Genomic DNA, 25,858 nt, shown 5'->3' on the forward strand with positions numbered 1-25,858 from the left:
GTAGAATAATGATAAATAATATAGAAATATTTTCAGAAGAGATAAATGTGATGACTGGGGAGCAACAACCTCTCATTCTGGCACCTATGAGAAGCACAGCAGTGAAATAGAAGGTGGAAAAATCAACTGAGTACAAAATTAAGGGAGGGGAAAAATATTAATGCCAGTCACTATGAGTTCATGGAAAACCTTTATTGCAAAAATTTTTTTTAAATTTTTAGTCAGTTTTTAAACTGATTTTTCCAAGAAAGGCATTTGTACAACAGAACATTTTATTTAAGAGTACCACCACAGAGCCTTAACCTTTCTCAGTCAAATGCCATCTTTAATCTCACACAAGTCCAAGTAACTAGAGAGCACAGCATCCACACAGTGCACATCTAACATGAAGAAATACTGGAAATCAATAGATCATTAAATGTTAAGGAGTTGGCAGAAAATGAGTGTGCTTCTAGAGACTGTTCTTGGCCTCGTGACCCCTTCCACTGGTGACCTGGGAGCAAATCAGTCAGCACTGATTTGGTGTGGATGACAGAGAACAGGTCACTGAGCTAACAGGGTGCACAAGCAGGCAGGATTTTAATGTCTGAGGACAGTTATCTGTAGCAAGTGCAGGACCTAGGTAATTTTTCCTTGATGTCAGGAAAACATCTCTCCTACAGACTGTTGACCCTGAAAAGTATTCATTGGGGAATAAAGTAGATAATAAAGTAAGTAGGTCAAAAAGCAATATGATTGTCAGACGTTTAAAGTGAAGAATGTCTCGAGTGGTATTTGGCTTTGGTGACAACTTTTCTGGAACAATATGTCCAGCTCTTGTACCCGTACCTCCAGAAGGTGTCAACTTGCTGACAAAGGGCATCAAGGGTCATAAGAACAGAAAAAGAAGTGGAAATACCATGAATGAAAGCAGTGCCATTTGTTTAACTTATTCAAACCGTAGGGGATCATTTATTAGCATGGAAAAGTGAAATCTGACACTAAAGGACACTTTAAAATGCCAAATGTAGGCACAGGAATGTGGCACGTGGAAAGAAGGAGAAATCAAATAAGATCTGCATTTGTAAAGATAAAAGCAGATGACCTCTACTGCAACTTGATAAGAGTGGTGATAGAATTTCTACAGCAGGAATTTTGTTTGATGGGTATTAATCTCTGGAAAATGCACAGCATGATTTAGACAGAAGGCAGTCAGCTTGCAGGTCTCACCTGCACCATTCTTCATGGAAACACAGCCCCACAGGTCACAGGCAGAAATTCCTGCAGCCAAGATCCAGGGAAATTAGGAAGAGCTGTTGTGGATTTCTTTTTCCTGTTTGTATTTAAAGAATGTAAATTCAGCTGTTCCATTGGTGGTGTTTGATTTACTGTTGCCACAGCACATAAATTGTGCTATGAGGAAAGGAAGGGAATCACTTTGATCTCCGTCCATCCGGCAGCCTGGTGCAGTCAGCTGTGCACCACCACCACCGTGATACTGTGATTCTTTAAGTGGATCTTGACTCCCTCTGCAGATTTCTGTGGTTCTTTTCCTTCCTTTCAAATACCTAGCTCTCCTTCATCACTCTGTTAAAAATCAAAAATAGGAGTGGCTAAGGGTAGTGAAACAGTAAGAGTATAATTCTCTTTTATGTGGTGAATTAAATTTTCTCTTACTTGGTGAAGACTTTTGATGTCCATGTCAACTGTAAAGTTATTGTAGATGTTTTTAGGATCAGAATATTTGAGATACTGATTTTACTTTTTGGGATACATAGCATTTCTACCAGATTCATGTCAGTTAATAACTTTTTTATTCCTATGGAGCTAAACAAAGTGGTCTGGAAAATACACCACAGCATATGTGACATATGAGCACAATCTAATCTCATAGGCAGGAATCAAAAAGGGGAAAAATTGCAAGCAGTAACCTTGCATAAGGATATCTGTAATTAAAGACTGTCACAGAAAATAGCATTTAAATCCCCAGTACCTCATATTCAAGGACATCTAAAGGGACAGGGTTTATACATTATCAGTGGCAATTAAGAGTAAATGTGACTGGGATACATGTCAATGCCAGTTATGTGCCTGGTGAAGCGGGAATAAATAAAAATGACTGAAATAAGAATAAAGGAAGAGCCAATCAATGAAGCATTAGTGTTTTCAGGGATGCTTTTCTATCATTGGTACAGTTCTACCAACCTCCAATTGACTGACTTTCAAAAAGAGAGCACTATTAAGGTTAATAGCTTCAGTATATGACAGCTTTATGTTGACAGTATTCTTGAACGCAAATGGAGGTAAGCAAAAGCAGAGCTTAATTTAAAAGTCATCCTTTCTGTTATTGGTTTTTTTTCAGAGTATGAAGGATCTGGGACAGAAGTTCAGAGAAAACACTCAAAATGTGGAGTTTGCAAATACAGGGCTGAGTGTGATGAAGATGCAGAGAATGTCGGGTATGTGATGTTTTCCCTAACAATATCACTGAACAAAAGGGAAAAAATGTTAAAGGTACATGATTATCTGCTTGACTGTGTTTGTTCTTACTAACTGAAGCTTTAGTGCCATCCAATAATAATGTGTTTGATATGTGTCTGTAAAAGAACAAACCATCTGTGGTTGCAAAGTAGTGGGAGAAAACAACAGAGTTGTACTGGAAAACCTTTAGCTAATATTTTTCAAACAAAGAGCCTTGATTTGTTTTATCCTGCCAACAAAACAAGTCGAAAACCAAACAGAAATGCAAAATAAATACTGATTATTCAACCCTGAGAATTTTTTTCTCTATGTTCTCCTTGTTCATAAAGCGTTACATGCAGTTATTTCCATCAGTGCTAACCTTGGACCTAAAGATGAAGTTGAACTGGGGACTTGAGCCAGTCAGATCTTCCAAACTCCCTGTGGCATCTGATCTATTAGATGCACCCAGGGGGAAATTACTGAAAAATATTAATTATTGTCAATTAAATTTCAAAACAAATTGTCAGGAAACTAATGCAGAAGCAGATGCACCAAATTTCCCTGCTCAAGGTGCTTGGTTATATTACACCCCAGCTGTCCAGGCTCTGTCGGGTTCTCAGAAAGGGCAGGGATATCATGAAGGAATGGGCTTCTTCAGACAGCCCCATGGGATTAAAGGGTTTTTAAAAGAAGTCCTGTCTGCTGATGGGGCTTTGTTTTCCAACAGCCTTTGTCCTGTGTGGAATAAGGTTTACTGGGATCTGGGCTGGTGGCAGGTACTGGGGGTGTGGCTGCAGACACACAGTGCATGAAGGTGTTTGAGACTTGCAAATGGTACATTTTTGTATCCACAGAGGGAACAGCATCCCAGAACAACAGTGCCTAAACATCACTAATCAGAGAAAACATCACTCTCCCTTTTCTTGTCTATCAGCTGGAATCCATTTAATGTTGAAATATGTCTTAATTGCACAAGGTTTTATTACAGGATACCAGCATGAAAATGTCTCAGGCAGTAAAGCAGCTTAGCACTAACATTCAAGACGTACATTCAAGATGAAATTGTAGAATACAAGGGAAAGCAAAGTGGTAATAATGCTCATGAATACTAGCATGATACTTCACAATTCATGAAGTGCCATAGTACCGAAGCCAGCTTGCTCTTTCCAGGAAAGAGACAAATGAACTAGAGCTGTTTTTTGTAATACTAATAATCTTTTGCAATGTTGCCTTGGTCTGCTTCATTTATGACTGGAAGGATGATATAGATTATATCTTTTATTTATATATATATATATATATATATATGTATGTTTGCTATATACACTAAGATGTGATCTTGGCTTTGAAAGATAAATCCTGAAGCATTCAACTTCAGTAAAAGCTTGCCTGGTCTTTCTGCACTTGTAGAGCTGGAATTCCTGCAGCTATATAGTGACTATAAGAAAATTAGGATAAAGCTGAGGGGAGCAGAAGGCTTATTATCTACATCCTACTCATATGAAATCAACCAGTTCCTGCTTCTTGACAACAGGCAGAAGAAAAAGAAGCATCTTTTGCCTCTAAGATTTCTCTAATTAGTCCTCGTTAAATAATTAAGTGGAAACAAGACCTTTTATGTAGAAAATGAGCAAAAGTTAGAAAATATTCCCATGTAGGTTATTTGCAATTTATTGGATAATATTTTTCAATTCTATACAGGAATTTAATATAATTTAATTGTTTTCCCAGTTCCTCTAACCATTAAAATAGGCTTCAGTGATATTCACTGTTTAGCAACAGATAAATCAGAGTCTGATAACACAGATTGCCTACACAAGGTTGGTTTTGACAAGTCACATAGCAAGTTGAAAACTTGCTAAAGTAGAATATAGGAATTGGAAAAATTTTTCATAAAATCAAAACAGTTATTTACCTGGCAGAAACAAGATGGGACTGAAATGCTCTATTGGGAAACTTTATATCTAATTTTTATTCTCTTTCCTGTTGTGTTTCAGTGTGGGTTTTGACATCATGAAATTATATCATGACATACAAAGTTACTAGCAACACAAATATCTTTCATTATGTATAAACACTGCTAGTCAGAATTATCATTTCATTCAAATTTGTGCCAGATTACAAACACTATCACCCCTAATTCTAGCAAATCACAAAACTCTCTAATTTCATGAAAATATTTTGGTTTGGTTTTCCTTTTTAAGACATAAGAATGTCCACTGGAACTTTTTTGGATAGTGTGGTAATGTCTACTGAATCACAAAGAAAAGGTATCATTAGTTCCATTCATGTAGGTTTATTAGGCCTGGACAGCCCTTGCTTGCATCTTGTGATGTTAAGACACTTAATGGAGTGATACAGGTGATAACAGAAGGCATTTAAAGAAAATTTTGCTCCATTGTAGTAATTGTATGGATTAGCTGAGCTGTCCCCTAATGTTAAGTAGATAATCTCAAGACATATTTATGATACAAATAGTAAATGCACGGTTATGAATTTTTTTTAACCTCTTTGCCAAGCTGTGCAATCTGTGACTTTACAGACACCAGCTCCTTCTGCTCCAACTGCTTGAGAAGCAAAATAATATCTCTACTCCTCATTTATCAATAAGGAAACTAATTTTTGGGTAAAACGTTTAGTGAATTGGTGGGAAGGGTGCCACACGTGCCACTGCATGTTGGGTGGTTTGAGGTAAATGAGCTGGAATTAATGAGAAATCCCAGGACCTGCCAAGAGGCCAGCTTCAATAGCCTAGAGAGCAGAATAGGCAAATTTTCTCCAAGTATTGGAAAAATTCTGCTAAAGACAATTTTATTCCCTGCAGAATGTGGTTTGTCTTTTGGGTATGGAAAGTTGTGGCATCCTCTGCAAAAAGTGGTGGCACCTGATGCTTTCAGCGACAACTGTAGGGGGATCCTTACAACAGAGAAGCAGAAGCAAGACCCTTTGTCACGTCCTGATTTTTAGAGTTGAACTTGCAGGTCCTTAGAGTTATCTAAGCAAGTCCTTTCTTCTCAGAGGTGTACAGTGATGTCCTGAGGGGCAATAGACACAGTGTGGTCAAAGTGTGGTAAATTTTGTGTTGTCATTATGGAAAGTGTTTCTACCACGAGGGTGGTTGCACACTCCAACACCATGTCTGGCATTTCCATCCATGGAGATGGTCTCAACTTGGGACCAACTTCGAGCAGGGGCTGGGACCACATGATCTCTGCACATCTCTTAAGCCTAAATTAATCACTGAGTCTGTGTAACTACTAAATCTTGGTGCATTTTAATAGCAAATTTAAAGATTAGTACAGAGCTGCGATACACACCATATTACAAATTAGTGATGTTAAAATTGTTTTTGCTCTTAAATTTTATTTTCCCCTTTGAAAAAGTTACAGATTCTTAGTTTTCATGTTTAGTGTTAAAGCATTATGGCTATCTCTTGATCACAAATGATACATATGCTTTTATGATCACACATAGTTTGAAGAAATCAGGCTTTGCACAGGGTTTTAGATTTGTATCTTCATTTTTTTGACTTCACAGAGACATTATCTGTCTAAACCAAAAGTGGTAACAATGTACAGTAAACTGAACACAAAAGTATAAACAACTTAATAATTTCCACTGTTTCCATGAAAAATTTCAATGTTGATTTCTAGGTCAAGTGGTTGAGACACAGAAATAAAGTCTGTGGAGAGGATTGTAATAAACAACACACTTGTATTTTTGTATTTAACTATATGCAAATCAGTACATTATTTCTTTATCTAAACTCTGAAAGTAATCAGGTTGAGGAAGCATCACAGAAATATATTTCTCCATATTTTTCTTCTTTTTTCATACAACTTGTAAGTATTTTTAAAAGTTGCTAGTTTGTGGTCAATCTTTTCAAAGGCATACACAATCTCTTGTGGATGCACTAGTCTGAAATTGCATAAACATGTAACATGTCATTTGCCTGAACAGTGATCTTCTGTAGGTCTGAGGTAACAGGATGCAAAGAACAGGATGGGTTGGGTGGGACTTCCTTCCCATTGAGTGCCAGAAATGAAACAAATATTTTGTGTCTATCATGGGAAAAACTGCTGCACCATTCTATCAGTGTTTGCCTTTCTCCTCTGACCATCAAATATGTCTCTGGCCAAAAGCTTCCTCCTCTTTGTTGAAAAGTCAACATATTATGCATAGTGGTGCAAAATGTGTGCACAAGAGGTTGGTAGACTTATACTCTTGTGTGAGAAAGTGGCAAGAAGCCCACAAGCAGAGGTAGTATGAGTATGGCTGTGTGTTTTCTGTTGGAATTTTGAATTAGAAATGCAGTCATGTTGAGACATGGACATGGAGGTGGCAGCACAAAGCTTGGGGCCATCTAGAGCTGGTGGGGTAAATTCTGTAGGTCAGATCACAAACATACAAGGTTTGCTCCTGACTTATTCTTAGCACACGCTGGGCTTTTCAGTTTTACTGACTGTTCATGAGATAAACAGATCATCCTATCAGTACACAATCCAAAGGTAGGATCTCTAGAGGGTCTGGCCTCGTGCCCTGCACTGCAACCAGGGATAATTCATTCATGTATGATCAAGGACTTCTTCAGGAGAGCTCTGACCACCTCCATGAAGAAAGATTTCACAGCTGGGCATATCTGTTCAAGGGCTGAACTTCTCCCACTTTGAAATAATTTCTTCATGTTCAATCACAATTTCTTTCCTTGTGACTTGCAGCTGTTGTCTTTCACTCCTTTTTGTGTATCTCGAGAAGAGCCTCTCCTCTCCTCGATAACCCCTCTGGGGTTGTTGGTGACAGCAGTCACCTCCTTAGGCTTCTCCTCTCCAGGCTGAAGGGGGCAGTGCCCCCAGCCACCCTCACTGCAGCCCACACTCCATCCCTCTGCCCGTCACAGCCTCTCACCTCTCCAGTTCCTCAGGGTATTTGTGTTACTGGGCGCTCTCAAAGCAGGACAGTGTTTCACACGGGCCCTCACGAGTGCTGAATGCAGGACCAGAGTCCCTTCCCTTGCTCTGCTGGTGACCCTCCCTTGAAGCAGACCCCCAGCCTGCTGCTCCACTGGACCCTCAGGCCCTTTTCTGCAGAGCTGCTTCCCTGCTGGTCCACCCACAATGTCTCCTGCAGCACTGTGACAGATGTCCTATCATCCTCAGACCTCTGGAGGTTCCTCCATCTTGTCAAGGCCCTACTTGAGTTGTTATATTTTATTTTTTTTTTTTTTGCTCTTTGATAAGGAAATCACTGACTTAAAAGTAGCCTCACTGTAAAAATTCAAATTTATCGTATTCTCAGTTTTACATAATTTTTTTAACAGAAGAAATATGGAAATGGGATTCTGAGCACATTCAGTCTTTTTTTTTAATAAGTGTACTGTGCTGTCAAAGATATGTTTTGACTTATAATGTAGATTTTCAAGAAAGATTGACAGCTGATCCCCAAGTAGACCTTTTGAGATTAACATTTTATGAGATTTACTTTGGAAAGTAAAGGTACCTCAGTAATATATAAATTCAACTGCCCTATAATTTACATAGTGTCTGTTTTCACAAAGGCCAAACCAGAATTTCAGAAGTATTAGTATTAACAGTTAGAAATGCCAATGTGGATATTTCAAAGTCCTAGTCCTCTGCCTTGTCTATATAAATTGTCCTCCAGGGAAAGATTTTGCCTGCTTGAAATCTGGCATGCAAGTTTATACTTACCTCTTTTGACCACTTTTTCACTCATTTGCCAACTTTTTTTAAATTAACTTGTTAGGGTATGACATTGGATATTCATAAGGAAGGCTATCTAAATCCTGTGTAAATGCAACTCACATCTTTCTGATCCAACAGAAGAAAAAAACCTAAGTGTGCAAAACAAACCATTCAGACAACAGAGAAAATCAACCTAAACAAGGGATTTAATACTGTGTTGTGGGATTCTGAATTATGAAATAATGAAGGATATTCTGATATGATAGGAATAGCATAATGGTCTCTTCACTATACTGGCCATTAAGAAATTGAATAGATCCTAGATGGGTAATAATCCATGTCTGGTTTTTAATGTATATTTTTAGTGATCTTTGCAGCAGTGTGTGCCAAGTCTTTGAAGGTTCCTATTATTTGGGGCTGGAGGGAGGGTTAGGCTGCTTTTGAGAGGGCAAACATCAGTTCACCATGTATGCTGTGGGAAGCTCACTGCACTAAAGACTGAATTTCTTCAGTGGTCAGAGAGAGCCATGCCATGAAAAAGGGGAATGTAGGAAAAGGGATTTCTGGAAAGTAGCTGAAGCTTATGGTATTCAAAGGATGTTCTGGATTGCTGGGCAGAAGTAAAGACAGAGTGCTAAAGCCAGGCACAAAGAAGCTTTGTAGATTTGAATTCTGCTCCTCTTGTGCTATAAAGGGATTTTTAAAAACACACCAAAAACCTGATGAAGATTCAAGTCTAGTCAAATAGGTAGAAAAATCACTTTGAAATCCAGATTTTCTTAGTTCAGGTTTCATCAGGGAAGAACTGCACACAAGGGAAGCAGCATCAAATGAAAGCAAATACTTCATTTGGCATGGTTATATTCTTAACTGCAATTGCAACACCCCTGCTATTTCAATTCACTTAAATTTATTCCATCAAGCATACCCTTATCCATCTGTGTGCATTTCACACACTTTGTTTTACTCCAGTGTTTCCATTTTACATTTGTAAGCAGATGTGCCAATGAATTGGTGAGTACCTGAGAGTGCTCACTGTTGTCAGCTACTGGGAAGGGATAGCAAGCAGCACTCCCTGTGAGGCCAGGCCAGAAAAATACATTTGTGAGCAGACCCAGGTGGGCAGAAATGCAGCAGCCTGATCTGTTGGTTGGGAATGCCAGTCTCTCCCAGCAGCCAAGCCCGCTCCACAAGTCAGTCATGCTTTTCCTTCCCTTTTTTCCTCCTCTCTTTCCTTTGAACCTACCAGGGTTTTTAAGCACACAGAACTTCCAACAGACCACGTACACCTTGAAGCCTGAAAACAAAAGGCAGCCTTGAAATGTGTTCTGATCTCTGGGGATCTAATTAATTTGCTAATAGCAGCAAGTGCTCTTACAGCCTGAGCTTGTCACTTCATTTTACTAAGCACGTTTACTTTGTTACACCTAGTAGCCCCTAAAAAATGAGCTGTACATCCTCATTTCTTGCTTATTAAAACCAGCCAAAAAAATCTGCTTGGTTTAATTATATCACTTTGTACTTTCTTGAAATTCAAATGCTTTTCTGTTTAACTAATGGTGTTAATGGATGATAACGCATCAACTCTCTGATGACAGGTGACAAAATTCAGGTACTTTTTCTGTGTGCCCTAGTACATCAGGAAAACATCTGAATACATCCTGTTGACTTCCCTGGGTTAAGTGAGAGAAATGATCTGTTGAGGACCTTAAGTAGGATCCTCCTCCAGCAAGACATCAATTTGGAGCATTACCTGTTTAAATCCTTTTGGTTAAAACCAGTAGGAAGGCTGTAGGGAAGAAAATGTTTGTAGGGCTCTCGTTCCTTTTACTCCAGTGTGTCTTTTACAACAAGTTTTCCAGCAAAAATTTAAAGCACTCATTCACTTCTTTCTTGTGTGAAGCACATTCAAGATGTCCTTAAACACAATTCTGTTAAGTGGCTTTACCTTAAGTGACTAACTCTTTTCTTCTGAATTTTACATTTAAAGTTCATTCTCTTCCTGGGGGAAGCCCCTCTTGTGCTTCTCCCATGTGTCCCTGCTCCCCCTTCATGATCTCAAGCTTTTCCTGCCCTGCCTTTGTGAGCAGCTCTGCACTGTCCTTATGCTCTCTCTGTGCTCTGTCCCCAGCAGGAGAGAGACTTCAGGGAACAGATTGCAATATGGAACTGCAATTTTGTGCTCATTTGCAGTCTTAGCTGTGAAGGAAAACAGTCCTTGGTGCCTCTTACAGGTTCTCCTGCTTGCAAAGGCCTCTGATAAGACTTTTGCCCTTTAAGATACCACTTTTAGCTCATTCTCACTGTCTGCTTGTGTCTTCTTGCATATTTTGTGTGCTTCTTGTGTGGTGTGTGATATGGTTCAGACTCGTGGGCTCTCCTTGGGGGCCTTGAGCTTTGACTTCTTCTTGGCTTTGGCTCCCAGACTGGCTGGTAGGGGGGAAGCTGACTTCCACCAAGCAGTTGGATTTCCTGTCATCTCAGTACCAAGCTATGATCTGCCCTCTGTAGCTCTCTGACGTCAGGATATAACATATTTTCAGTATTTCATAGTGGGTTTGTTGGCAGGTCTTCCAATAATTTCCTGAGCTGCTCATCTGTTTCAGTCTGTGGTGGTCCCATCCCCTCACAGGGACTCAGGCTCCAGTTTCAAAGCGTTTGATGTGAAACATCAGAGCAGCAACTTGCTCTCCCATGGTTTTACCTTCCTTCACAAACACCAAGCAGTTAAAAACAACATTCTTTTCATGTTTTCTGTCAAGAGCAGCACTCCCCATATGTCACTGCTCTCATCTCATGATTTGGCACTTCCTGCAGTCCTGTCTGTATTTTTTGGTCTAGTGGAAACTGTCTATGAGCAAGGACAAACTCACTGCACCCTATGAAGACTCTCTGACGAGTCCAGGTTTCTAACACGTGCTCCTGGCTCCCTCTCTGCCACCCTACTGCTTCTGTGGAAGCCCTATTCCCTTCAGACCATTGCATTCAAGCCATGTCCTCTCCTCAACTCGTTCTCTTTCAGCCCTCTGAAAGGCTTTAGAGGTTTATGGGATAAACTTTTAGAGGTTTATGATGGAATAAGAGTTTTTTGTAAGGTGCATCAGTCCCATTCAACTGTTCATTATTCCACAGTTGAAGGCCAAGTGACAGCTCTGCCAAGTGACCAGTGCCCAGCTGGCCAGGGGAAGGCTGGAGGTACCCCTTGGCTTCATGGCTGTGGGCAAAGAAGGAGCTAATTGCAGCAGGCAGATAATCAGATACATGTGAAGGGGCTCAACATGTGAAATTTCTGTACATTGATGAGATGGTTGGATATAAGACTGAGGCTGTTGATAGAATACCAGGGTCAGAAATTCATAAGCGCCCCTAAAACAAGCATCTGACAATTCTGAGAAAGTAAGCATTTAATATTAGATGCTAAACCTAAATACAGCAAATTATGGAAACATAAGCAGTTTCCAAGCGGTTTCAACTCTAGTCTGTAATGTCACCATGAAGAAAAAAAAAGATATTTTCAAAACTCACCTTATTTGTCACCAGGAATGACAAAACCCAGCCATAATCATGATGCTACAGACATCAGATGGTGGCTAGGCAGATTTAAGGGAGACTAAAGGTATCTGTCTGCACGCAGCCAGTGTCATACAAATGAGAGCTAGCTCTCTGCTACTTTGTGTCAATAAATATGCAGGACTGCTGAGCCATGAGCCTTTTATTTGTGTGTAGTAAACCCTAATAAACCCCTGATTAGTCTTTACATCATGTGGGAGTAGGTAAACAAAATAGTATTTCCATCCTGGTTCTGAGGTTTACAACCATTACCATTTCCAGTAAGAAAGATTATCATATGCTCATCATATGGATATTTAGAGGCTTCATTAGTACTTGGAAGTAGGTCCCTAAGATGTGTAGAGACTCGTTACTGGGCCAGTTTTTCACTGTCAGTTGGTGCACGTAAAACCCTGTTTGCACTAGAGATGTTCTGTCTAGCAACAATCTGAAGTTCACAGACATGGAAAATTACCTGCAAAATGAGAATATTTAAATTAAGGAACAAAAGGTTCTCATGGGAGAAGAAGAAGAGAAAAGTATGCTGGCCACCTTCAGTGTTTCTGCAGCACGGAATTTGGTTCTGCTGCAGATCTGTTACCAGCTTGCGGCATATATTCATCTGTTTAATAGTTTAATTTTATCTGCAACAGTGGGAAAGAGCATAATAAACCTGGCAAGTGGTTGCTTGGACGTTTCCCTCCCTCCTGTGACTTACAAGAGCAAGTCACATCAAGATGAAGCTAATAGTTGCTCCTGGAAGTCAGACCATGTGCCCACTGCCGAGCTTTTTGCCAAGGAGAGGGTCTTGTGCCCACTGCCACCTCCTCAGAAGATGCAAAGTGGCATTCTCATCTCATGACATGAGGAGGAGCTTGGCTGAGAGCTGGACATGGTGCCCACCTTGTTCTCCCTCTCATTCTGCAGCCACACTCCTTATTTTCCCCATCCCAAAGGTGGAGATGAACTTGCAGAGCAAAGTGGAACATACACAGAAACTTTAATTCAAAAAGAGAAGTTCAGTTAAAAAGCAGAATATTGATTAAAATAATCAGGGGGTGTGAGGCATGCAAAGTTGCAAAGTTTTCCTGTGCCATTCACATATGTAAAATTCTGGACTTCTTACTGGGGCTACAGAAGTATCTAAACATGACCAAGTCATAGTCCTGTCTGAGCCTTTGGCTGTCCTACCTTGTGTGGTTAGGAAACAGCTACATGCTAGGTCTTCATTTTTCCCATTTTCATTTTACAATCCCTACCTGCAAATTGTGTAGAAAATCATTCATCCTTAACAACGAAAATGTTAATGGGATGCAATATGAATTAATTCAGATTGCATAATCCTGTTTTAAATGCAACATAATAGACCTATTGTTAACTTTTAAAGGTATGAATGAAAGTCTTTCTGAAATGACACAGCAAGATATTAACCAATATTAACCAAGCATATTAAGTCTGTAGAGACATTGAAATACAACTCTTTCTATTGCCTAACAGAAAAGGGGGTCCTTTTTGTTTTCCCTCTCAAGGACCCTGATGCTGAAAAAGTTAGAATATTCTTCTGATTTTCTTCACACTAGAGAATAAAGACTACAAACTGGTACATTAATGTAGTAAATCTTTCTACTAAAGTGTTATCATTTTTCAGGTATATTCTATGAGATTGATACTGGAGTAAAACTACAAGAAACATTTATACATTTAAGAAAAGCACACTGAAGTATGTATTCACAATTCTGTACATTCTGCTTGGAAGCCTGAGATGCCAATGACTTCTTCAGCGTCCTCATGCAGCAGGCTCTCCCCTCCTGGCATTGGTGCCCGAGCTAGTGTTTACTTAGGACTTAACATGACTTAATTTTTATTTGCTGGATGTCAATTTTGTTTTGCTGTGTGCTTCAATTAACAGGTGTGTGTGTAACATAGACTGCAGTGGATACAGTTTTAATCCTGTATGTGCTTCTGATGGAAGTTCCTATAACAATCCGTGCTTTGTCAGAGAGGCATCATGTCTGAGGCAAGAGCAGATTGACATCAGGCACCTTGGCCACTGCTCAGGTGGGATTAATTTTGGCTTTCTGGAAAAGTTAAATCCTGACATAACTTGGCTTGGTAGACTTTCCCTTTTGTATTTTTGGTCAGAAGTCACTGATGCAGTTGTCAGTGAACTCATCACCTGCAATTTTGAGTTTCCCACACTACACACGTAGTGCTGTGTTTACATTGCCTTTCTTTGGCTGCTGTTACCTGGAAAGACTGGAAAAGCTCTTGGGAAAATCTAATCAATAATCCAACAGTTCTTACATGAGGGGGTGGTAGGAGAACAGAAAGAATATGGGTGCGTGGGAAATCTTCCCCTTGTTGCTGTGGGCTGCAAAATGTGCTTCCAGTGTGAGTCAGGTTGGGCCCTGATTGCACAAACATTGATCCTTTATTCTTAAGGGGTTTTTCCTTTATTTGCATTTCAAATGCTTATTTGGAAATAAGCATTTGAAATATGCTTATTTCCAACCAAAGTGAGTGATTCTATAATTTCCTTTTCCAGTCATGGAATGATCCACTGAAGCCCTCTGCCTACTGCCTTGCAGCTAATACTGCCTTGTAGATAATCCTTTGGTTTTGGGGGCTTCATTTAGGACTTTCTCATGGGAATAACAGATTTCTACCAACTTTTTGCCAGTTACATCTAGATCTGTAACTTGGGCAGTTCCAACACCAAAACAGACTGTCACCGAAATCACCTAGGTCCATACCACAGAAAAGTTTTTAGTTCAAAACCTAAAGCTTGAGGTGAGCCATGTTGGTCTGAACACCAGGGCTACCAACTAGGTGTGATACCAGCCTGGTTGTGTGGGAGGAACAATGTGGGAGTGTGTCCAGCTTTACTGCAATTTAAAATAGTTCTTTGAATATTATTCTGGCTTATCAGTGATGCACACATAGTGGTCTGGAGAATATCCTTTCCTAATGAGTAACCATGCATGTGTTTATCACCTAGAAACAGATGACACAAATGCAGTTGGAAAGAAAGATGATGGCATGCAGTATCGGCCAGAAGTGAAAGGTACAGTGCAGACTTTGTTCTTCTTGCTTACAGCTTCACAAGATGACAAAATAGAGCATGCAAGGCTCTTCTAGTCTGCCTCACAGCTCTGCTTCCTGTAACTGAGACAGGCCTGTGAGCAGTTTCTCTCTTACAGCATGTTGCAAGGCAAGATGTGCATGGCAAGATGTGCATGATTTGAGAGTTTTGCCTGCTGTATTCCTCTAAGATGCCCAGCTGAGCAGTACCCTGTGCGGTGGCCACAGGATTGGACTCACTCCAAGTGCTGGGAAAATTACTTTACCCTGCCATGATCCCATCTTTTCTGTTAACTTCTGGGAAAAATGGATGATTCTGTATTTGTTAGGGTGTTTTAAAATATTTCAGTAAACTAATATGTTGAATCACATTGGTTGAAAATGTTTTACCTACATGAACTGTTCCTTACCTTTTAATGACCTTTAATGCCTCAACTTTTCCTTCATCCCTGCTAGTCAGATGATCATACACATCAAGTATCACTCCAATGCTTTCTTTAGACCTCCTGTTGCTGGTAACACACTTGAAAAAGCTGTTCTTGTTATCTTACACAACACTGGCTAGATTCAGTTCAGAATGAGCTTTAGCCTTTTGTGTCTCCAAACCACAGCTCTGTACTCTTCCTGTGAAGCCTGATCTCACTTCCAGTGGCCATACAAATTATCTTTCCTCTTGAGCTCCACAAAGAGTTCCCTGTTCAGTCAAGCTGGTCTTCTGCCCCACTTGCTTGACTTACAATGCAGCAGAATTTTCTGCTCCTGTGCTTCTAAAGGCACTTCTGACACCTTGACCAGCACTCATGGACCCCTCCAAAGCAAATTGCCAGGGTACTCTGCTAAAGAGCTCCATGAATAGCTTAAAGGTTTTTTCTGCTGAAATCCAGGGTAGCAATGCTGGTGTCCTTTATTCTCATTGCACTGAGAGCTCAACCATTTCATGGTCACTATGGCCAGACAGACACCTAAAATTACACCCCCCATGAGCCCTCTATTCACAAATAGCAGGCCTAGGAGGGCTTGGCTCACTGAGTACCTCTGAGAAGAAGTTATTGTCTCCTGAAAATGTCAAGAAAGTCCTGCTCATCACAGCAATATTATATTCCCAGGTGATGTGTGGGAAGTTAAAAACCTCCCATAATGACAAGGGCTAGCAATGCAGAGATTTCTCATAATTGCTTATAGAATAAGTCATCAGTGCTCACATTCTGGCTAGGCAATCAGTAGTAGACATCCACTGCCACATTTCCTTGTTTCCCATCTCTCTAGCCTTCACTCAGAGGCTCCCAGCTACATCAGCACTAACTCAGAGTGCTGTACAATCAGCTCTCCCTTACATACAACGTGATATCTCCAGCTTGTCTGCCCTGCCTGTCCCTCCTGAACAGCCTGGAGCCCCCCATCCCAATGCTCCACTTGTGGGACTCATTTTACCAATTCATGCAAGTACCAGTGATATTGTAGCTCTGGGAGCTGACCAGTGCTTCTGGTTCATCCTGTTTGCTTCTCATACTGCGTGTGTTGGTGTTCAAGCATTTCAAATGTGTTGCTGAGCTCTCCATGCTCCCAGGAGCAGTGGAAGTGTTCCCACTAGCACTTGCTACCCTCAGGCATGTGACTTACCTACTCTAATGATGTTGGAATCCCCTTCCCCCATCAAGTCTAGTTTAAATCCCTCTCCATGCTCCCAGCTTACACTCCAAAAGTCATTTTACCCTTCAGGACAGGTTGGTTCCATCAGGCCCCAGCATACCTTGCCTTTCCATCATTTAAAACCCCAAAGTTTTGGTGGAAACGCCAGTCCCAGAGCAAGGTATTGACATCCTGGGCTCACCTGTTTGTTTCAAGTTCTCCCTCATTATTGGGAGGAATGAAGGGAAACACCATCTGTTCCCAAATTTTTTTAGCATTGCCCCAGGGCTTCTGAAACCTCATTTGATTGAACTCAGGCTTTTTGTGGCTACATCATCTTTAGTAGCCACATGAAACAGCAGGAGTGAGTAGTAGTCTGAAGGTTGTAATAACCTCTTCAGTCTTGTGGTGGCATCTCTAATTCAGGTCCCAGGGAGGAAGAGAACTTCCCTGAAAAGAGAATCCAGCCTGCAAATGGGTGCTGATATTTTGCACAGGAAAGAATCACAAATGAACATAAGTCACTCTTATTTCTCCTCAGTTCTGATCTTAATGCAGGTTTTGCTCCAAGGGGTTGCTGCCTTCTCTGTTATCTCTGGTCTTCAGGGTTTTTTTGTCATTATACTTGTTTGCACTCCCATGGCTTCCCTGAGTAAAGTCATCCAAACATGGCTTTCAACATCCCTTGTGTTCTTCTTGAAAAGTCATTCAGTGCCAAAAAGCTTCATATATTTTTCTCTTTTCATAAATTCTCTTATTTTCACTGCATATGATGTACCAGTTGGAGTGACTTAATGTCAATTTTCACTTACATTATGAAGGTATAAAAGGCACCAAATGCAATATACATCTTATTATGTTATGTAATGAAACACCACTTTCAGTTCCTATTCCAAAGAGGTAACAGCCTTTTATTCATTGCATGTAAATTGCCCTTGAAATCTAGTTAGTGGAAAAACCATTGTATATAATTATTATTATTAATGTGTATGGCTTGTGCAGTCTCACATTCAGCAAATGATGTGGATGGAGAGAGCATGCTTAATAAGAAAAAGGTTGTTTTGAAATTTTTTAATACAGTGCTCAGGTCTCTTTAGATAGTGAGAGCCTGAATTGAACTTCTTTGAATTGTTGTTTTTCATCCAGGATAAGAGAACAGTCCACACTCCTACCTGTTTGCTTTTGCTTTCAATTCCTGTGAGTTAATCTTGTTAAACCCTGTTCTCTGAATGGACAATATGTTTTAGTCTCTAGAACTGTGACAGTCTTCTCCTGCACTGCAAGTGGCTACCTAAAGTTCCATCAGAAAGGTCTCTCTTCCCAGATTCAGCTGGCTTGGTAGTTTTGTTGCACCAAGATGAGCATCAGGGTTTCAGTTTTTATGCATGATTGTTCCTTCTGGTGAAGTTTTTGAACTCCTATATCCAGTCATTCTTTCAAGGCTCCTGCACCAGTTACCTTTCACTTGGAAGCTCTGAAGCAGCAGGTGTCTCTGATTAAAAATGGATTCCTGTCCAAAGGGAGGCAAATGTCTATTTTACACTAGGAATCCCCTCCCGCATTTAACACTTTCTTGCTTAATGTAAGTTTTGCCTCTGACCTGTGTGTGGCTGTCTGGCCTCTTTGCAGGGGATGCACCTTCCAGTTTTCCACTGGGCCTCACACTGTGTATCAGTAGAGGTATTAAAACCAGATAGGTGCAGCTCTCTGAACATACTCATATAATTGTCTGTAGCTCATTACAAGGTTTGACTGGGACCAGATATGACAGTAATTAAATTCTTGGAAAAGAAGAGAGATTAACATTTTGGGATGAGACATCCCCACTTTTCTCCTCTTAGACATGTCACCACATAGTCTATTTCCACCAGTACAGTGGTAGACACACTGTCAGTACTAGTCAATGCTCTTCTTTTATGTCAGGCCCTCTGTATCTTCAAAACATCCTGAATTAACAGACTTCCTTATATCTAAAACCTCTAATACAGGGTTGCGGTTTTTTCTCCAGAACCAAATTAAAATACATTCCAGACATATCAGAAAAAACCAAAAAAGAGCAGCATGTCTCTCCTTTTTTCTTGTAAAAATATATTCTCTTTCTTTCTGGTTTAATTTCAAATATCTGCAATTGTATAAGAGATTTCTTCTTCACATTTCCTTTTGCTTAATAGTCTTTTATTTGTAAAGCTATGGTCTATTGCCATGGAAATGAACACAATTCTATAATTATGCTCACATCTTAAGATCCCTCTTCATTATGAAATATCAGCTTCTTTAACTAAGCTTCTTATATCAGCTTGAATATCAGCTTCTCATAGAAGTGTTTAGGACTTCTGTACCAAAAATTTTGGGGGGGAAATGGTTGAAAATAAACACAGCTTTGGCTAGTTTTGTTAACATAACAGAGGCATGAAAGATGTTGGGCAGAAGGGATTGCCTTCCTGTGCTGGGCTGAGCTGGACACCAACTAAGTGCCCACCAGCTGCTGGCTCTATCCCGGCTTCCCTCAGGATGATGGAAGAAAGAATCAGGAAAGCAGACACGAGAAAAACTCATCAGTGAAGTTAAAGGCAGTTTAAGAATCAAAGGGATGAAGAAAAAGAGGAAAAATAAACAAGAGATGCAAAAGCTGTCACCCACAATATCCCATCAGCAGACTGATGGCCAGCCAACCTCTGAGCAGCTGCTACCTTGGAAACACCAAAACTATAGTTTTTATTGCTGAGCATGATGTCATGTGGTGTGGGACATTCCTCTGGCCACTTTGGGTCAGCTGTCCTGGCTGTGTCCCCTCCCAGGCTCGCCCACTCCCAGTCTTCCTGCTGAGGGGAGAAGCAGAGGAGAGGCAGAGGAAGTCTCGATGCTGTGTGAGCTCCATTCAGCATCAGGAAAAACAGTGTTGTGTTACCACTGTTATTTCAGCCAGAAATCAAAACCAGAGCACTCCATCAGCTGCTGTGAAGGAGGTTCACTCCATCCCAGCCAAAACCAGCACACCTCCCAAAGGAATGGGTGTTCTAAACCATTTCAATATTTTTAAGTTCCCTCTCTATAAAAATGTTTCTCTGAGGAAGATTCCTATTGAAGTGTGTTTGATTTCAGCTTTAACCACCAGTGATACCAATCAGATCTGGGCTGTATCAAGTGGTTTTCTACCCAGTAATCATAAAATGTGGTTCAACATCTTTCTAATCCTTTTTAGAGGGTTCTTTTTCATCTGTTTACACATGGGAGACAGCTCTCTGTATCTATGTATTAGCTCTTTGCCCCAGTGCCACTGACAAATCTTCTGCTGATCTTCCTGCTTTGGTTTGTTTCTGTCACGAACACTTTTCTCCTTTTTGAGAAACACAATATAAAAAGCATGTTTAGAGGTGTCTGAGGATCATTTTCCAGTGCAGTACCTTTTAGCAAATCTCTGTAGGTGCCTCTGAAACTTCCCCCTTAAGCCTCTGCTTTATTATTCTCTATTTCTTTATTCACTGCAAGTTTTTAAGGATATGTTATTCCTGGTTGAGAGTTTTAAATTAACATCATAGACCCATGTATAATTGTTTATGTATATTTCTTTTCAAGATGCCAGTGATCAAAGAGAAGACATTTACATTGGAAACCACATACCTTGTTCAGAAAGCTTCAATGGTTACTGTATACATGGGAAATGTGAGTTCATTTATTCCACTCAGAAGGCTTCCTGCCGGTAAGTCCTTCATGTCTCCAAAATCTGATTGAAATCACTGTAAAGCTTAATCAAAATGCTCTCTAGGCATAATGACAGCATGTGTCAGTTTGTGATATCTAAGCAGTGGCACAGGAGGAGCATCCCTGCGCTGTGGGCAGCACCAGCTGCTCCCATCAGGAGGGAGATAGTGCTCAGAGGAGAGGCTTGGTCACTCGGGTACATCAGAACCTGAATCCCTCTGAGGAGTGTAGCCTCAGTCTTGCCTTCTTATTTTCACCTGCTAAATCACATCCAGAGCTAAAAAACAAGCGAAACAGAAACACATTAGAAAGGCCTGTGCCTTCCTTGGCTTCTCTCTGTGACTGTTTTTTCACCGCTGACCCCTCAGTCTGTTCTTACACTATCAGCACATTTTATTGCTCCTGTTGTAAACTCCCTCTAGAGAATCAATACCTTATTTTTAACATTTATTGCCCTTTTTCAAAGTAATAGGCTTATCTAGAGAATAAAAATTTGCAAAATATTCTTTAGCCCACACCTTTTGTCTACAGTGTAAACTAGCAACTCAGAACACTCAATATTAAGCCCTTCAGTGTTTTCCAGAGTATATTGGGAGCTAATATTCCTTAGCTCCCAAATAATTTTTTTCCTTTTACATTTCACCAATGGAATTCTGTATCTTTTTTTTCCTCCAAATCTTTATTATTGTTGTTCTTGCTATTATTATTATTATTATTAGTAGTATTAGTATTATTATTTAAAATTTGTTTATAGCAAAAGGCCACTTTGCAATAAGGTGCAGTGCCCTACTTATTAGGAGGTTTCACTCCTGAGCTTTTATCTTGCAAGCTTGTACTTTCAGATTAATGTGGCTGGAACTGCCATAACTCTTTGCTTTCCTTTGCTTTTGAAACTTCAGCTGTAAATCCATTGGATGCTTTCATATTTTCTCCCTTGATCCTTATTGATTGATGATATTTAGGCGTTTTTTGCACTGCCAAGATTTAAGGGTTTCCAGACAGATCAGAGAGCAGGAAGCCCCAAAATGGCAGAGCCAGCATTGTTGGCAACTCAAGCACTTGAAAACTTCTATTATTTCTTTTACCATGCAAGACCCTTTCTTGTTTATTTTCAGCTTTCCAATAGCACTGTTTTGGTTTTCTTTTGGTCTGGAACCAAGAGAACTCAACATGGCTTTGCTTCTTTTGGGAAACTGGGTGCACCCCCACCATCATCTTGATGGGCATTAGGCAACAGCATCTGATTACGGTATTCTTTTGATCTAGAGCTGTATTTAACACAATTCATAATGTATTCGTCCTCAAAATGTTTAAAGTAGCAGTATTTCAAGGGAAACATTCCTGTCTGAATTAACTAATTTTTATTTTCTCAGAATTTTTGTTGGAAGGTGCTAATCTTATAGTAATCTATCAATTTATGATTCAGTGTAAATTCCATCTTTTAAATATTTATAATTACTCTAGTAAGTATTGATAGGCAATGTTTTGATGGATCTAATTAATTTACCATCCTTTTAAAATCTATTTTATAGTTACATTTACTGTTACTAGCTTCAGTAGCTATGTATTTAAATATTCTGAATAGTATCTCAGTGCTGAGCCTAGCACAACAAACCTCATGTGGTTCCAGCCCAGAATTTGTGACTATCAGTTCTTGACCCTGACTATCAGACCTCCTTTGGATTTTTCTTGGCTATTAAAATACTGATGGTCTCATGCTTTATGCATGTTTCTTACTGGAGCGGAGTTATTAAGGAAACAAATAGTTTATAACAGACATCAATCTGCCATAGTAATCATGTACCTCTATCAGAGAAAAAAATTCTCTCTTTCTCCAGCAAGGAAAATATAATGATGATTGCTAAGGGCAAATTGTTATTTTCAAATGCTTTCAGTTCTCACAGGCATCTAGCATTTACATTGTTTAATTTGGTCCTCATTTCCTGGCAGCGATGTATGTGAGGTATCGGATGACCTATAAAGCTGCAGAAAATACTCGTGCAGAGCAAATTCTGAGTTCTGCTTTCACTGAGGGCAATGAATCTCCTTGCTTACTGTACAGCAGCCCTCCAGGACTGCCAGCAGGCGGATGGGAGGAAAGTTTTGTAGCAGTCAGTAGCACAGTATTGAGTTCAGCAGCCTTTGCACAGATGGGATCAGGTCTGTCTCCTGCTGCCCCCCTTGTGCAGTGCAGTTCTGCCCTGTCCTTATGGCCTGCTGTGTCAAGGACACACAGTCCAGCCCTTTAAAAAGAAATCTAAACTTTATGCTAAATCAATTAATTGACTAATCAGCTTATTTTGATAAATCCTTTCTGACCTCTATTGATCTTGCTATTATACTAATTCTATATTATCTTGTTATACATTTATGCAGCAGAATGTTTTAAAATCTGTTCTGCTAGTTTAAAGTAAAAAACTAGTGACTGCTACTTCATCCTGCCACTATGTAATTCTTAATGCAAGCACTTTTCCTCCTGAATCTGCATTCAGTATTTCTCAGAAATAATTTCTTGTCATTTCAGTGTTTCTGAGGAAACATCTTTGAATTCCTTGTGCCACCTCTGCTTTGTTTTGTCTCCTCTGCATTAAAGCAGCTCTCACATTGATAATACTTTGTCTGCTACTTTCTTTAATGAAAATAAAAGCAAAGTAACAATAAGATTTAAGTCCTCTTGACTAACAAGGAGACATCTTCCTTTCTGTATTTTCTTGCATGATTACTAGTGTGTTCACTGTCCTCATTCTTCTCATATGCTTATTCAGAGTTCCCTTTATTCACTTACTGGCTACCACTGGGCACACTTCTACCACATGGAGGGTTTTCTTTAACAAGTCTTACTGGAATTTGGTTCATGCTTGAACCAAAACTCCTTACACAGCAGCTCATGGCTGGAGAAAGTAGAGTCACAAGATTATGAACATGTAAACCCCAACTATTATCCCTTCATGCAGAGGAGGATTAGGAGTTGCATTAGCATTTGTAAAAAGGTCTGTGGTGTAATTATTTTGTTGCTCCGAAAAGAATTAATTCCTACCCTAGCACAAAGCTTTTGAATGGATGAGTCTGATTTTGTGTTGCATTCAGGCTTGTCAGATCCAGTTTACAAAATGATTGTTGCTCTGCCTGCATGTGAGTATTTCTTCTGCAGCTGCAGAGCTGGAGGCCAAGTGTATGATTCAGTTGACCACAGTGATGCATTCGTGTCAGTCAATTCTAAAGGACAGCTGTATTAGGAACTTGCCCAGGGTTTTAAGTGGTGGCCTTTGACTCTGCAGACTTCATCTCAGTGGTTTGGGTGGTTCTTGCCTTTTCTTGTGCCTAAGCCTCTTTTGCCTTGAGACATGGATTGTTTCAGAGTGTGTTTGCACTGGCACATCTTGCATTGCTGAACACATCACTGCTCAGGAACAGCTTCTGTTGAGCTTCTCATTGAGCTAACTGCTGCTTTTCTCAGGCAAGTTACCACTTAGAGAGCTGATTCTCTTCTGCTTCCTGTTATTTCTCCCCTCCCCATGCAAATTATTTTGGATTCTTCCTTGAACTCTCACTGAAACAGCTGTGAGCCATTGGGTTTTCTAAGCTGACCTCCATCAAATTCTGGCTCAGCCACAAGGGAGGAGGGGGTTTGGTGCTGGTCTTGTCCAGTAGATTTTGCAAGATTCCACTTCTCTAGGTTGCAACTTGAAAAGGGGTCTTCTTTTTTCAAGGTGGATTTTCAATCCATATTTCAAGGTTCCCCTTCCTCTCTGTCACTTCTGTCCCATATATAACAATGGAGCTGAATGAGCTGTGCTCTCTCTGTGTTTCATGAACATGATTCTTGCATTTCATTTAGCCTTGTCCACTTGTCTTCCTAGTGTCTATTTGTTCCAGCCAGTTGCTTCGTTCTTCCTCAGTATTGTACCAATATAATAATGACCCACATATTTCTTTTGACGAATCAGGGTCTTCCTCATGCTGGTGTGTTTTCAGAGGGCCACTAGTAACCTAATCCAGAAAAAGCAGATCATATCTACTTGCTCTGTCTCTTCTCTTGCCACACAGATCCAAACCATTCCCTAACCCAAGCATTACCACACGTGCACCTTCTCACCAGTTCTTTCTCAGCTGCAGTCACCTTGGATTTCTCATTTCATCTGCAAAATCACTGGGATGCTGTCAAATTACAGATTCCATGAAATATTCTTTTTCTTTTTCAGGTGTGAATCAGGATATACTGGACAGCACTGTGAAAAGACAGACTTTAGTATTCTTTATGTTGTCCCAAGTAGACAAAAGCTTACGCATGTCCTTATTGCAGCAATAATTGGAGCTGTACAGATTGCCATTATAGTTGCAATTGTCATGTGCATAACCAGGTAGGTAAAGACAAAAACAGTGAAAAATTACACATTGTATGGATATACTTTTTCTGTATTTAATTATATGATGTCCAACATTTTATTCGCTTAATATGCACTTAAAAATTACCTAATGCTGGAGCAGGATGATCATGTAACATCCTATCTGCCCCTTTGTTTCTTTGGTCACTAAAGACAGATTTGTTTGAATTTAGAAACCACCAGTAACCACTCTGAATCTCCAGACCAAACACACAGCAGAACAGATCAGCCTTAAAACAAATCCTAGAGTTAAGCTACCGTGTAAGGCCTTCACTGGACTTATTGAGGTATTGCTGAAATTTTGTGGAACCTTTGATCCCCAGCTACCACCCAGTGAAGCCAGAGAGGCTGACAAGATGCTGTTCCGTGTGGGACAACTGTAAATGGTGTTACACAGAGAAAGAAGTACCCTTCACATCATCTACACTTTCTGAAAATTAATGTACAACTTAGTGCCATTATTAGACACTCACTGTAAGAACCTGTTTTGTGAAACTTAAAGATGCACAAGCACATTTTGAAACAACTATAGGTTGTCTCCACTCTGTGTAGAAACTCATTCTTAAACTGTGTAAAAACTCAGATGAGAGCCATGGGTTCTTTTTGATGACAAGGCATTCAGGTCTAAGACTTGAACCAAACAAAATATTGAGGTCTCTGAGACAGATAAAGGATGACTTTTTTCCTTATAGATGCATGAAGTATTTAAGTCTTACACTTGGGCATCCATGTCACAGTTTGACTTTTCCTCCTCAAGTTGTCCGTCACTTTTTCAGCTCCACATACATTGGGCCATAAAATTTCTGCTACTGCATTAGTTTAAGACTTCCAAAACTCAGGGATGTAGAGGGACACGGCGAATTAACAATACAGGCCTTTTTCCCTGTATCCCTTCTAAAGTTCAGCCTAACGGACACTAGCATATGTATAAAACACCACCTGCACATGTAAAAGACTTACTTGGCTCATGCAATTGATGTCATTCCTTTTTTCACTGAACATCCTGCTGGCCAAAGCAGTGGTGTGGAAGGCTATGGGTAAGCTCTTCTTTCAGCCTCTGTATGACCATTCCCCAGCTCTCAGTCTCTCACGTCTTGCTGCATCCCAGCAGGACTGCTCCATCATTCATTGCCTTGGCTAAGTGCCATTCCATTCAGGATTGCTGGCTTTTGTGAATCCTTTTAGTTGTGTGTCTGGCCCCAAGAAAGGGACTGCCAGAGTCACCCCACAGAGAGACCTGGGTGGGCTCTGTCTCATGGGCTGCAGCGAGCAGCAAGGCACCTGGAGGTCCAGCACTTCAAAAGGCTGATTGATCCAGCCTCACCATCCACTGGGTTTTAAATATGAAATATGTATAAAGCAAAGCTAATG

General features: G+C 40.2%; 1 protein-coding gene and 1 long non-coding RNA gene across 2 annotated transcripts in view; one reads left to right on the forward strand and one right to left on the reverse strand.

Annotated features, from left to right (window-relative positions):
• Window positions 1-25,858, forward strand: part of TMEFF1 (transmembrane protein with EGF like and two follistatin like domains 1) — a 116,178-nt gene that overhangs the window by 88,803 nt on the left and 1,517 nt on the right. Inside the window, exons 5-9 of the mRNA XM_005482927.4 lie at window positions 2,342-2,438; window positions 13,600-13,748; window positions 14,689-14,754; window positions 19,977-20,100; window positions 24,305-24,463. Of these exons, the coding sequence (XP_005482984.1) occupies window positions 2,342-2,438; window positions 13,600-13,748; window positions 14,689-14,754; window positions 19,977-20,100; window positions 24,305-24,463 (595 nt within the window). The remainder of the gene's footprint in view (window positions 1-2,341; window positions 2,439-13,599; window positions 13,749-14,688; window positions 14,755-19,976; window positions 20,101-24,304; window positions 24,464-25,858) is intronic.
• Window positions 13,633-24,310, reverse strand: LOC141730143 (uncharacterized). Its single transcript, XR_012581624.1, has 2 exons — window positions 23,140-24,310; window positions 13,633-20,379 (listed from the first exon to the last, which is right to left on the reverse strand). It is a non-coding gene; the product is annotated as an uncharacterized LOC141730143 (long non-coding RNA).

This window comes from Zonotrichia albicollis, chromosome 1, assembly GCF_047830755.1.
Source record: "Zonotrichia albicollis isolate bZonAlb1 chromosome 1, bZonAlb1.hap1, whole genome shotgun sequence".
In the NCBI taxonomy this organism is placed as follows: Eukaryota; Metazoa; Chordata; class Aves; order Passeriformes; family Passerellidae; genus Zonotrichia; species Zonotrichia albicollis.